At 36.5% G+C, this 12,500-nt stretch overlaps 1 protein-coding gene across 2 annotated transcripts in view; it reads left to right on the top strand.

The window, feature by feature from the left end:
* The window catches only part of hdac4 (histone deacetylase 4), a 263,249-nt gene that overhangs the window by 238,661 nt on the left and 12,088 nt on the right, over positions 1-12,500 (top strand). For both annotated transcript variants that reach the window (XM_089133394.1, XM_039683565.2), the window contains 2 exons: positions 74-192; positions 4,046-4,179. In XM_089133394.1, the coding sequence (XP_088989520.1) occupies positions 74-192; positions 4,046-4,179 (253 nt within the window). The remainder of the gene's footprint in view (positions 1-73; positions 193-4,045; positions 4,180-12,500) is intronic.

The raw sequence follows: 12,500 nt of genomic DNA, 5'->3' as shown, positions 1-12,500 counted from the left end.
ATAAAGGACAACGTTCGTTTTTGGCTGAATTATTCGAACTCATGTGGTCTTGCTTTTGTCTTTTTTTTTAAAGGACGGTGGTGATGCCTATTGCGAATGAGTTTGCTCCGGACGTGGTGCTGGTTTCTTCAGGCTTCGACGCTGTGGAGGGCCACCAGCCTCCTCTGGGAGGGTACAAACTCACAGCCAAATGTAAGTGTTCTGTATATCCATGTACTTAGAAACATTCTCGTGGAATGAAGCGGTTCAGAGCAAAAGGATGAGTCATTACCGTGGAAGTCAGCCTTTGTCCCACTCCTCTCTCTCTCGCTCATTTCTCATGTCTAAAAGCTTTCATTTCAGGCGAATTTATCATGTGCTAATACCACAAAAACAAGAGACCACACTCTTGTGTGCAAAGTCTAATCCCTGAAGGGAGGGATTGTACCAGTCATCCGGTCTCATACTTTCAGATCCCTGATGTTTTTCCTTTATGTTTTCCCCCCCATGAGTGCATAATATCAAGATGGCATTCCAGGCTTGTTTCTAAATCAAACATTTAATGATTGTACAGCACTTGTTATTGGGGTCCAGAAAGCTGCTTTTATCCTGTTAGAGGGATCATAAGGCCAGCTCTTGTAGATTACATCTCCTGGTGAAAGCTGTCCATATGTCAGTGCTGGAAACGCAAAGTAGAAACACTGTTCGCTTAAAACATTTGCCCAGAGTCTAAAGAAAGACAGGTTGTCCGGTCTGAATTTGCACCATTCCTTGCATCTAAAAGTGAACTTTATATCAGATTCATTCCATCTGCTGATCTAAGAATGATTCGATCTGTGCCGGCGTTTGTTTTTCATTTTTCTGCTGAACTTAATGGAATAAGTCACCCGATAATTATTTCTGACGTTATGCTCTCACCCTATTGCCGTTTCAAAATTCGTACGTGGTTTTTGTCTTGTTCAAAAAAGATGCCACATTATTTGTACGCCATATGTCAAGTTTGAATGAAACACATTTTTATTGGCTTATTTTTATCTCTACAAGAACTCATAAAAGTCTCAAATTCAAATTTGGGGAATATGATGGAATTCTAGTTTCACCAAGTTTGGCATCATTGACAGCAAACACTGTTTGGTTTTTGTTTGTCATAACTGAACATAGTGAACATTTATAACAAAGTCATAAATAGCTTTGTTTCCCCACACAAAACTTCAGGATGACTTGAAATATATAGTGCACGTGTCGCACAGTCTATGTTTATGATGGTTTATGTAGTGGACTTAGTCACCATGAACTTTCTTTATGTGGACAAGAGCTTCGTAAATATTCTCCAAATTCATAAGTAACGAGTTTGGAACGACACAAGGATGACTGATAGTATTGCTCTAACTCACAATGTAAACGCCAGAGGAGAAATAGCCCCCGAATGAGCCTGGGTTTTCCCAATTGGGTCACCTGATGGAGTTTTAGGACACCATTAGGTCACCTGATGGAGTTTGTCGGTTCCTTGCCACTGTTGCCTTTGGCTTGCTCAGTTGGGGATATTCCAATTGATTAACCAATCAATAATACCCTTGATCAGCTCTACCAAACGTGAATGTTTTTCCACTAAGAATTGAACATTTTTGAGCGATACCGTGAAGCTGTGTCACACTTTGATGCAATCAGAGATGTATAAAGTACTAGAAACCCGGACTTGAGTAAAAGTACAAGTGCTCTATGAAAAAAGAGACTTGAGTAGAAGTTGAAGTGCTCTTTAAGCACCACACTTAAGTAGAAGTACTAAAGTATTCAACATTTTTTGTACTTAAGGATTGCAAGTAGGTTATTTTAAAATTCACTACTTAAGTACTAAAAGTAAAAGTACAAGTTTTGTGTCATGTAATTATTAACTCTTTCCCCGCCAAACACGGAATTTTCCGTGTTTAATGAAAAAACGCATCCCCGCCAAACACGGAATTTTCCGGGTATCCGTGTTTTAGGTGGTAAACAGTAAGGAAGACCCGCGCGCATGTTCTGAATGAGTGCGCAACTCTTTGATCAGAGAAAGAGATTGCAATCATCTCAAACAGTGGAGTAGTGAGAATGTATCAGACAGACAATGCAGAGGTATATGGCTGAAGTACTGGAGGTTAATGGACTCGGAGTCCGATCACTCTTTATTTGATAATTCTGAATCTGATCGGGACGAAGTAGTCAGTGAGAGAGATGCACATGTTGTCACAGAAAGTTCTAGCCATGGACGTGCCGCAGATAGATCGTATAATATTATGACACTATAATATTTATGTGTGGCTGTCTAAATATGAAGGTGTAATTGTCAAATTATTTCTCTCTTTGTGCACATTTACCACATTGTAATATGTATTTGTGTGTGTGTGTCTAGGCCTGTTTATTGTAGGCCTAATTCCAATTATTCATTATTCACAGGTAGAACACAGAGAGGCAGAGGCAGAAGTTTTATTGCAAAAGTTACATTTCCCTTACATCCTGGGAAATTTGATATATTTTACATTTATTTATGTTTTTAATTTATTTTGGAAAGTTTTATATATGAAGGAAACAACATCTGAATGTATTCTGCTTTTAAATGCACTTGTTTGATAAAAATACCTTTTTCTCAGTTTTTTGTCCAAAATGTTGTGTTTTTGACAAAACCTACCTCTGTTCAAGAGGCAATAAAAAAAGAACAAATGAAGATAAAATAAAAACGTTTTTTTTTTTTTGCCTAAAAGCAGAGGCTCAGATCTTTATTTTTATATATATCATCTTCATATATTCATGGAAGAAAATATTCAGCGGGGCATTAAAATTTAGCAAAAATCGTCAAAAACCCTGGCGGTGGCTGGCAACTTTTTTTTAAAACGCTGGCGGGGAAAGAGTTAAAGAAAGCAGTCAAAAGTTTGCACTAGCAATCAAATAAGGCGCTTTGGCGGGATACAAATTTGCTTTGGCGGCCGCCAAAAAAATGTCATTGCAGGACAACTCCTGCATTAGTTGTCAGTGTGTGTGTCAATCAATACCATTACCCTATAAAACTGACGTGTGATTTAGGCAGCATGAAAGCCAACTTGCAACAAATGATTTGTAAATTTTTTATAATTGTAACAAGTAACTAGCAGAACATTAAAAAAATATCGAAGTAAAAGTATTAAATTCATCGAAAATATCTACTAAAGTAAAAGTAGAAGTATGAGAAAAAAACAATACTCTAGTAGAGTACAGATACAGCATTTTAGTACTTAAGTAGTTCTACTTTGTTACCATACATCTCTGGATGCAATCTGCATTGTGAAAAGTGCTATATAAATATACTTGACTTGACTTGACAAATATCAGGTTTAAATTATACAGCACTTTTTTTTTTGTTTGTTGTTTTTTTTTTTTTCAACATTGACAGCAAACGCCATTAGTTATTGCATGTCATAACTGATTTGGAGAAGAATTAAGTTTTTCAGTGAATTGCATCTTACAAAGCTATTGAAAAACTTCAGAATACTTTCTACAGACTTCTTTTACGAGGAGGTACCGGTCACGATGAATTGTCGTTGTATGGTAAAGAGCAGCGTAAACATTCTCCAAATGTCTTCTTTTGTCTTCTCATACAAAATAACAGTATAAAACTTTTGAACGTCACAAGGGTGCATAAATAATGTTGGGAGTACCATTCCTTTAAATTATTCAGAGTAGCTGCGGTTCTGGTGCACAAAGTTGGTATCAGTTGAAGAACATCCCATTGGACCATGTCATGCCAGTAAAGAAATAAACCTAAATAAAATTATCTAGGATGGCCTTGAATCTGATTCTTTTGGAAAGGGGAGGTATAGTCAGATACATATTTTCAAACAAAGATCAAAAGATGCCAAAAAACGAAGCCACATTTATTAAAATTAAACCTGCCTTGTATTATATGTTTAGTCCCAGTAAATCCAGAGTGTCATCTTTTTAACGGAGAGAATGTGATGTAATACTTATTTTTTTTTCTTCATCTCTGATTTCTTTGATCGAGTGCCAGCCACCGGTGTCTATAACCCCCTCTTGTATTTCCCATCTCCCCCTTTGGCAGGTTTTGGCTACCTGACCAAGCAGCTGATGGGACTGGCCGGCGGCCGGCTGGTGCTCGCGCTGGAGGGGGGTCACGACCTCACCGCCATTTGCGATGCCTCCGAAGCATGTGTTTCTGCTTTACTTGGAATCGAGGTAAGAGCAGACTGGAGATCAGACGAGGAGGGTGACTCAGGGATGGACGGGGCTTTATGAATGGAGGGAAACTTGAAGGGGTTTTACAGAATGACAACATCCTCCAATGTTCAATAATATGGATTTTATATCCAGCTGAGACAGCTTTTCAGATTGTACTTGTCTTGAGAGAAAAATTGATAGTTTTAAAGGTGAAGTTATTACTGCAGTTCTAATGATGATGAACAGAGCTGGGAAAATTATGACTGTTCTAGTTTCAAACAGTTTCAACTCTTTCAATAATTGGACAAATCGTTAGTTCCACCTCGCTCACCATGATGTTATCAATGATGCCATTTGATGACACGGACATTGCAAACTCAACATATCTACACTCCAGTTTCCTGTAAAAAAATTGAAATATATATACCTGTCTGTCAAATTAATTAAATGTGATTAATCGCATCTAACATACAAGAATAAGTTTGGACACCCATGCTAAAGTTGCCTAAAAAGAGGAATAAAAAATCATCTTTTGGATATTGATCTTAATGTCTTAATTAGAAAAATGAGGAAAACTCCAACCTTTAAGGACACAAATTTTCTTTGTGAATGAATAATGTATCATAAATAAATAAATGTTTTTCCTTAAAATACAGGGTGCATAAGTCAGGACACCTCTTTGTTAAATTCCCATAGAGTCAGGCAGATTTTTTATTTTAAAAGCCAGTTATTTCATTGATCCAGGATAATATGCATATAAAGTTCCCTTGGCCTTTAGAATTAAAATAGACCCACATCATCACACACCTTCTACCACACCTAGAGATTGGCATAGGGTACTTTCCATAAGATCATCTTTCAATGCAAATCAAACCTGCTATTAGGCTAACTGAAGTAAAACCATGCCAATCTCAAGGCATGGTGAATGGTGTGTGATGATGTGGGGATATTTTAATTCCAAAGGCCAAGGGAACTTTATCAGGATGCATATTATCCTGGATCCATGAAATAACTGGCTTTTAAAAATAAAAATCTGCCTGACTCTATGGGAATTTAACATAGGGGTGCCCTGACTTATGTACCCTGTATTTTAAGGAAAAACATTTATTTATTTATGATACATCATTCATTGACAAAGAAAATTGGTGTCCTTAAAGGTTGGGGTTTTCCTCATTTTTCTAATTAAGGCATTAAGATCAATATCCAAAAGATGATTTTTTATTCCTCTTTTTAGGCAACTTTAGCATGGGTGTCCAAACTTATTCACATCACTGTATATAATATATGTGTGTATGTACTGTATTTACTATATTGTAACTGAAACTTGTTTTATTAATTTAATATATAATTAATTTTTTACAGGAAACTGAAGTGTAGATGGGTTGAGTGTGTCATGTATTTATTTGTATTATTAAATTAATCATAATAATAAAGGAAATTGTAACTTAAATATATACTCAAATAATATTTTACATATAGTTTATTATTTATATGATTATAAGTGGAGTTTAATTATTAAGAATTCTTTGAGACACATTTACAGCAAATAACAAACTTTATCAAATTATTTTTTAGTTAAATAACCAATTTTAAGCGTTCCTGTGCAGTCTTAACTGTTAATCTATGCTGGGCATTGTGTTGAGTCAGGGTGACATCGCCATTGCACCTCTTCACGCTGTGTCACACTTTGTGAATTTTGTGTTAAGTAGTTTTCCAAAAGAATCCCATCATGTATCTTCTAGCTGACTTTGAGAGCAAGTCTTCTGCATACTGATAACTGGCCAAACTGGGCAAGTGAAGCTCTTTTATTACTGGCCGTCGGCCTTGTTCTCAAGCCCTGTCCTCTGTCCTCCCACCCAGCTTTTGTACAGGGTGTCACAGACTAGATGTTTGTCAGGGTGTGTGTTTAGCAGCACTCCCTTTGTGCTGGCCAGCCACCAAGGTTCAGCTGACACAGTCAAAGTCCAGTCTGAGGGTGGGAGTGAAAGAATAGCGAACGGTTCACTGTCCGCACATGGAGAAACAAGACAAATGAAGCTTTAGGGCGTCATTTATCCACTTGTCTCTGTGTCAGAGGAAGAATAATTTCTTTTATGTTCCCATCTCTCATCTTCACTGCTATTCTTTCTCTTCATCTTCTTTATTCAGGGCCTTTCCTTTCCTTTCTAAATCAAATACGTTCACATTTTGGCTCTAAACAGCAGCCTAAATGAACCTCATACGGGATTTGGAACGCTGACGTCAACTTGGTGCATCCAGCCTCGAAAATCGCTTACCTTGATTTTCTGATCATGCAAGAGTGGCATGGACGTGTATGTGTTGGTAGTAAAGCATTAATGTTAAATCCTGAAAGTTAAGTTGTTTTGTCAAAACGCAAAATTTTATCCTTCATCATACTGTATGAGCCCATTTGTTTTCGTTTACATGCTTTAAATATGTTTTATTCTCAAGAGTTAATAGAGCCCTGATGTTGACTTCATAGAGATTCGTTTGACAGGATTGCATTGACAGTGAATTGACAGGCTTTCGGACATCAGAAAATGTGTGCATTTTGAGAGAGTGACGATGTGGCAAATCCCTACAGAGTTGACTTCTATTGGTGAAGGAGAGAACCTGTTGAAACCATCCATGCAGACCCATTGAGCCTCTAAAACACGATCCCAGCCTATGTGGATCCCGACATTTACACTTGTGCTGAGTTTATACGGCTTCCCAGAGGCTAGCTTAGCTGAGCGCTGGAGGTTAGTGTTGCCACTCTTACGGTCAGATGAGAGGACGGGCCTCATTCATGGTGTTATTGAAGCTCGAGAGACAAGCCTGTAAATGCATTCCTGGAACAGTAAAAGTGAGCTGTCTCCACTCCATTTCTGGGGATGAGAGGAAAATGAACAGGATAATAAAACAACGTGATTGTGGTTGTGTGCTCTCTGTGACTTCTGCACCAGAAATTAGACTTATGTTAGTTAGTTCTGTCACTAATTGACACTTTTGGTGTGCAAATTTCAGATGTTATCTCAGTAAATACAGTAACAGTATAAAAAAAAAAATTAACAGCATCATTACTCCAGTCTTCTGTCACATGATCCTTCAGAAATCTTTCTAATAAGCTGATTTACTGCTCAGGAAACCTGATTTGCTGCTATTATTATTATCATCGGTATAATTTGTGCTGCTTAATATTTTTGTGACTCTTTGAAAGTTTAAAAGATCATCATGAACTAGAATTTTATTTGTAGCAACATAAAAGTCTACTGTAACTTTTAATTTAATGTCCTTGCTGAGTGTAAGTTTTAATTTAGTTTCAAAAATCTTAACAAAACAAAAATCTTACTGACCCCAAACTCTTGAATATTAGTGCAAGATGCTTTAATTTTAATTTTATATACATTAAAATGTTGTTGTAAAAAATCACAAAAGTTCTCAAAACTATTTTGCTAAACTTTTTTTATTCTTTTTAATACCATTGCCTTATGCAATCAACAATAATTTATTTCATAATTATAGTTATATAAACATTCTAATCAAGTCAGAGCTCACCAGGTTTAATAAGTTAATATTTTCTTTTCATTTTTGCATTGCTGCAAGTGAGCCTATTTCTTGTAGCTTTTTATTTGTTACTACTAAGTGTTGTTTGAATATTATTATTGAGTGTCAGCTCATTAGTCATGTTATGAATAATAAGAATAATATTAAATATTACAAGAATAGAATATCATTAATCATTATACACTCTCAGAAAAAAAGGTACAAAAGCTGTCACTGGGGCTGTACCTTTTCAAAAGGTAAACTTTTGTCCGTTTTAGGTGCTAATATGTACATTTTAAGTGTTAATATGTACATTTTAGGTGCTGATATGTACATTTTAGGTGCTAATATGTACATTTAGGTACTAATACGTACATTTTAGGTGCTAATAATATGTACATTTAGGTCATAATATGTACATTTTAGGTGCTAATATGTACCACTAAGGTACCAATATGCAGCCTTTGGGTACAAAAGAAAAGTGTACCTTTTGAAAAGGTACAGCCCCAGTGACAGCTTTTGAACCTTTTTTTCTGAGAGTAGTTGGATGGATAGATAGATGAATAGATAAATGGATGGAAAGAAAGAAAGAAAGAAAGAAAGAAAGAAAGAAAGAAAGAAAGAAAGAAAGAAAGAAAGAAAGAAAGAAAGAAAGAAAGAAAGAAAGAAAGAAAGAAAGAAAGAAAGAAAGAAAGAAAGAAAGAAAGAAAGAAAGAGTGATCTGTACATGTGCATGGGATAAGAATGAACTTTTCTCATTCCTCCACAGTCACAGGCTTGTCAGAAAGTATATGTGCTAACTGATCTGGACCTGTTTGCTTTTAGAGTAGAACCACATACTAGCAGTCTTAATGCAATAATCATAATCGCTTTACCTGCGCCAGTATTCAGTCGGTGGCAGACAGCGAGTCTACAGGCCCGCCTGACGCTGCCTTCATCTCCAGTTTGCCCCATGGGAAGGTTAGTTGTCATAGCAGGAAAAGGATAAAGGAGACGGAGGCATTGAGCAAGCAAAACTGCTCAGTATGGGCCCGTCTCAGCTGCCTATCGAGTGCACTCCCTGGAGGGATGTTCAGGGGGGGCTCAGAGTATCTCACGCTCGCTCTCTTCCCTTTTAGCTTTACAGACGCTACCAGCGGCCCATCTGAAAGCAGTTATCTTCACACCTCTCGCAGACGGGGTCACTGACAGCCAGGGAGACACATGCAGACTTAAAGTAATCAAAGGAAATTAGGAAACACAAAGTACAGAGGAAAAGTATGTCATAAAGATCCAGAGTGGAAGGACTGACTATCCCATGAGCATTGGACACTCTTATTAAATGCTTCAGCCCTCCTCAGTGCATGTCGTTTTAATACGCAGAGTTCGTTGGTTTGTCTTTGCCTTATTTGTCCTTGTTTGGATTCTTGAGGAGGATCATGTATGTTTTTCATGGCACCCATTCAGGGGGTTTTCAAAAGGGGCAGTTCAACCACACTGTTATTTGATGACCCATGCAAGACGTCACAAATGCCCCGAGAAGAGAAGCGCGGGCCAGATAGTAGATATTCAGAAATGAGAGCACAGACTGTAATCAGTATTGCTGGAAGCAGGTGTTTTATCATTGTATTCAAGCCCACATTGTAACAAAGGTGAAGTTCAGGGCAGCGAGTAGATGATGTGGATAGAGTCCGAGCTTTCGTGAGTGTGTTTGAAGTAGAGGCTCATGGGATAACAGGTGCTCCAGCTACCCGAACCTCTACTCCCCCTGGTTTGCTCATTCGGTCGTCTATGACTGGAAAGGTAAATCAAGTTCAATAGGTGCTTTTACTCCAAAGTAAATGGATTTATTTATTTTTGGAATCAATTAGACCATTTTTTGTACCTGTTGTGTGTTCTGTTTAAAAGAGAAAATGATTGCAGTAAAACTGAACACACTACGTAATAAAAGGCAGTTGTTTGCAAATGTAGTTATAAAAGATTAATCATGTTCATCATTACAGAAGGATTAATTGAGACTAATTTCCAATGTATAATAGATTATGTAAAAATGTAAAATCATATATATATATATATATATATATATATATATGATTTTATACAGTGCCGGCGCTATGGGGGGGCATTAGGGGGCAATGCCCCCCCCAAATGTATTTTATGCCCCCCCAAATTGAATTATGATATAATTTACAAAATAATATTAGTTTAATGTAATTCACATTTCAGTGAGAAATAGTACAAATATATGTCTACAAACGGCTCATTAGCTGAAAATACAATAAAGCCAACATAAAAACCACAGTGACGCTGTGAGGAAACCCCCCTGCCGCCCCCCCCAATCACGCACGTTAATACTTGAATGAAATGATTTTCAGTTGGCGCGACCGCGCGAGCTTCCTGCATTCAAAACAAAGCAAACAGATGAAAACTCTCCAAAAATGGACATTAGAAAATGGTTCAATACCACAGTTTCTCCGTACACATCGTCGATTACCCCATACAGCAAGACAACGACAGCCCGGCTTTGGTATTTGGTGCTTCTACCGTGCAGTGTTGTAGTCGAGACCGAGACCAAAGACAGTCGAGTCCGAGTCGTTATTTAACTGGCATGTACTGTAAATGTTCACTATGTGTTGTCACGTGATGAAACTAATAGTTTAGTTGGCCTATTTTTTGCGCTGCATTGTCCTGAAATGTCCCGCTGTGGAGAAACAGGTGTTTAAGCCTATATTTTCTTGTAAATGGAAATTGTAGAATAATATCTGTGTATGTTGTGGGTGTTTTTTATTTGTTAAAGGTGTTAAAGGTTTTTTTTTTTTTTTTTTTGATAAAGGTAACTACATGATGCTTTTTTAATAGTAGGCTACGAATGTAAATGCTTATGTTAGAACAAAGCAGAATAAAGATGAGTAACGATGAGTAATGAGCAATTTTTTTTTTTTTTGTATAGGCCTATTTAACCCTTAATCAAATTTCTTAAGAGTCGCTCGTCTTGCAACAATGTGTAATGTTTTATGTGTTTATTGTGTGGGTTGCATTACTTCATGGTAATAGCTAACAGAAAAGGCAGTAGCAATAATACATATAGGATATCTGATATCCGAAAAAAAAGTCCCCATACCTATAGTGCCCACCCATTGAAAATAAATGCCCCCCTGCTAAAAGCGGTCTGAAGCCGGCTCTGATTTTATATTTATGATAATAATGACGAACAGAAGTACTCTAATCTGTAATATGTAAAGTTACATTAAAGTAAAATATGTTACATTGTTTAATAATTATTTTTATTAAATATAATTTAATAGTTTAATATTTTGGTTATCATTCTAGGTATTTATATTACATTATATTACATTATATTATAATTAGATATTATTTAAAAAATATTTTTGTAATAATATAATTGTTTTATTATATTTTTTTTACAATATACCTTTATATAATCTGTAGCTATATGTCATATTTTATTATTTTTATTATATCATATGTATATATATATATATATATATATATATATATATATATAATATATATCATAATAATTGAAAAATATTTAAAGGAATATTCTACTCCATAATATTTATAGTATATTTAATAATATTAGAATGATTAAACATAGAAAATAGTCTTATCAACTGAATATCAATTATCAATCACAAACAATCTTATGGTGTTTTTGTACGTCATCTAAACCAAAGTACAGTGTCCTATAAAGACCAAAAATATTTTGCGTTACACAAATTGTCATAAGTGAACCGCACTGACACTATCCGGGTTCCCTGCTGTCCGTGGAGCGAGAGAGTGAATGATTGAGCCGCTTTACAGCGCAGCAGCGTCCTGTGTGACTGTGGTCTTTATATTGAGCGTTTAACTGCCTGGACTGGTGTGTGTGAAATACACTTCCTCTTGTTTAAAGGCAGGTAAAAAGAAAGAGGCGCTGTTATAATGAGGATTGTGTTTCCTTTGAAAATGAGTCAGATCAGGGGCGGCTCTGATGATCAGTTCTCTCGCTGTTATCCGTGAGTAACCAAAGGTTTCGCTAGTTAAACAGCCCATTAATGATGCTTCGAATCTGACGTCATTCAGCCTTGAATCCATGACTCATTGATAGATGTGTGCAAGCAGATGTTGTTCTCAAATTGTGGTCATTAGCAATTATATGATAGACAACGTCCTAATAAGCTAATTGTTGCCAGTCGCCATGAGGTTTTCCTCTGTGTTTACCCAACAGCTACAGTAAACATGCTAGCTTTAACCTATGGGGCCTGGGCTTGATTTCCAGAATGTAAAGGACTGTTTGTTAGATCACTGCAATCAAATTAGGAATTCATGAATGTCCTTCTAGTAAAGTCATTTTCACTGCATTGGTACAGTGGTACAGTATAGTTCACTTTGAAATACATTTTTGGTATGTTTTAGCTTACCTCAAGGGCATCCAAGATGCAGTTGTCTTTGTTTCCGCAGTATTTTCAATTTTGATATTTTTAGGTCAAACCGTTCTTGTCTGTCAGTCATATAATGCAGGTCTATGGTCACCACCTCAAAGAGCATGCACAGAGAAGTCCAAATTAAACATGATTTAATGACTCGTAAATGTAAGTACACATTAATGTCATCTAATTTCGTTGTACCTTGTACAATGACAATAAAGAATTCAATTCCATTCAATTCAATTGAAGACACGAAACGAGCGTTTTTTGTGAGAAAACGAACAGTATTGATATCGTTTTTACCTCTTGAAACCACACATTTAAAGGGGCTATATGTAGAATTCAGAATTGTGTTATTAGCGACACCGGTGGCCTTTCAGTAAACTGCAGTCAGCAACTTACTGC

The sequence above is a fragment of the Pimephales promelas genome, chromosome 7, assembly GCF_988280905.1.
Source record: "Pimephales promelas chromosome 7, fPimPro1.hap1.1, whole genome shotgun sequence".
NCBI lineage: Eukaryota > Metazoa > Chordata > Actinopteri > Cypriniformes > Leuciscidae > Pimephales > Pimephales promelas.
The sequence above is the reverse complement of the archived record's forward strand: the minus strand, read 5'-3'. Positions and strand labels throughout refer to the sequence as shown.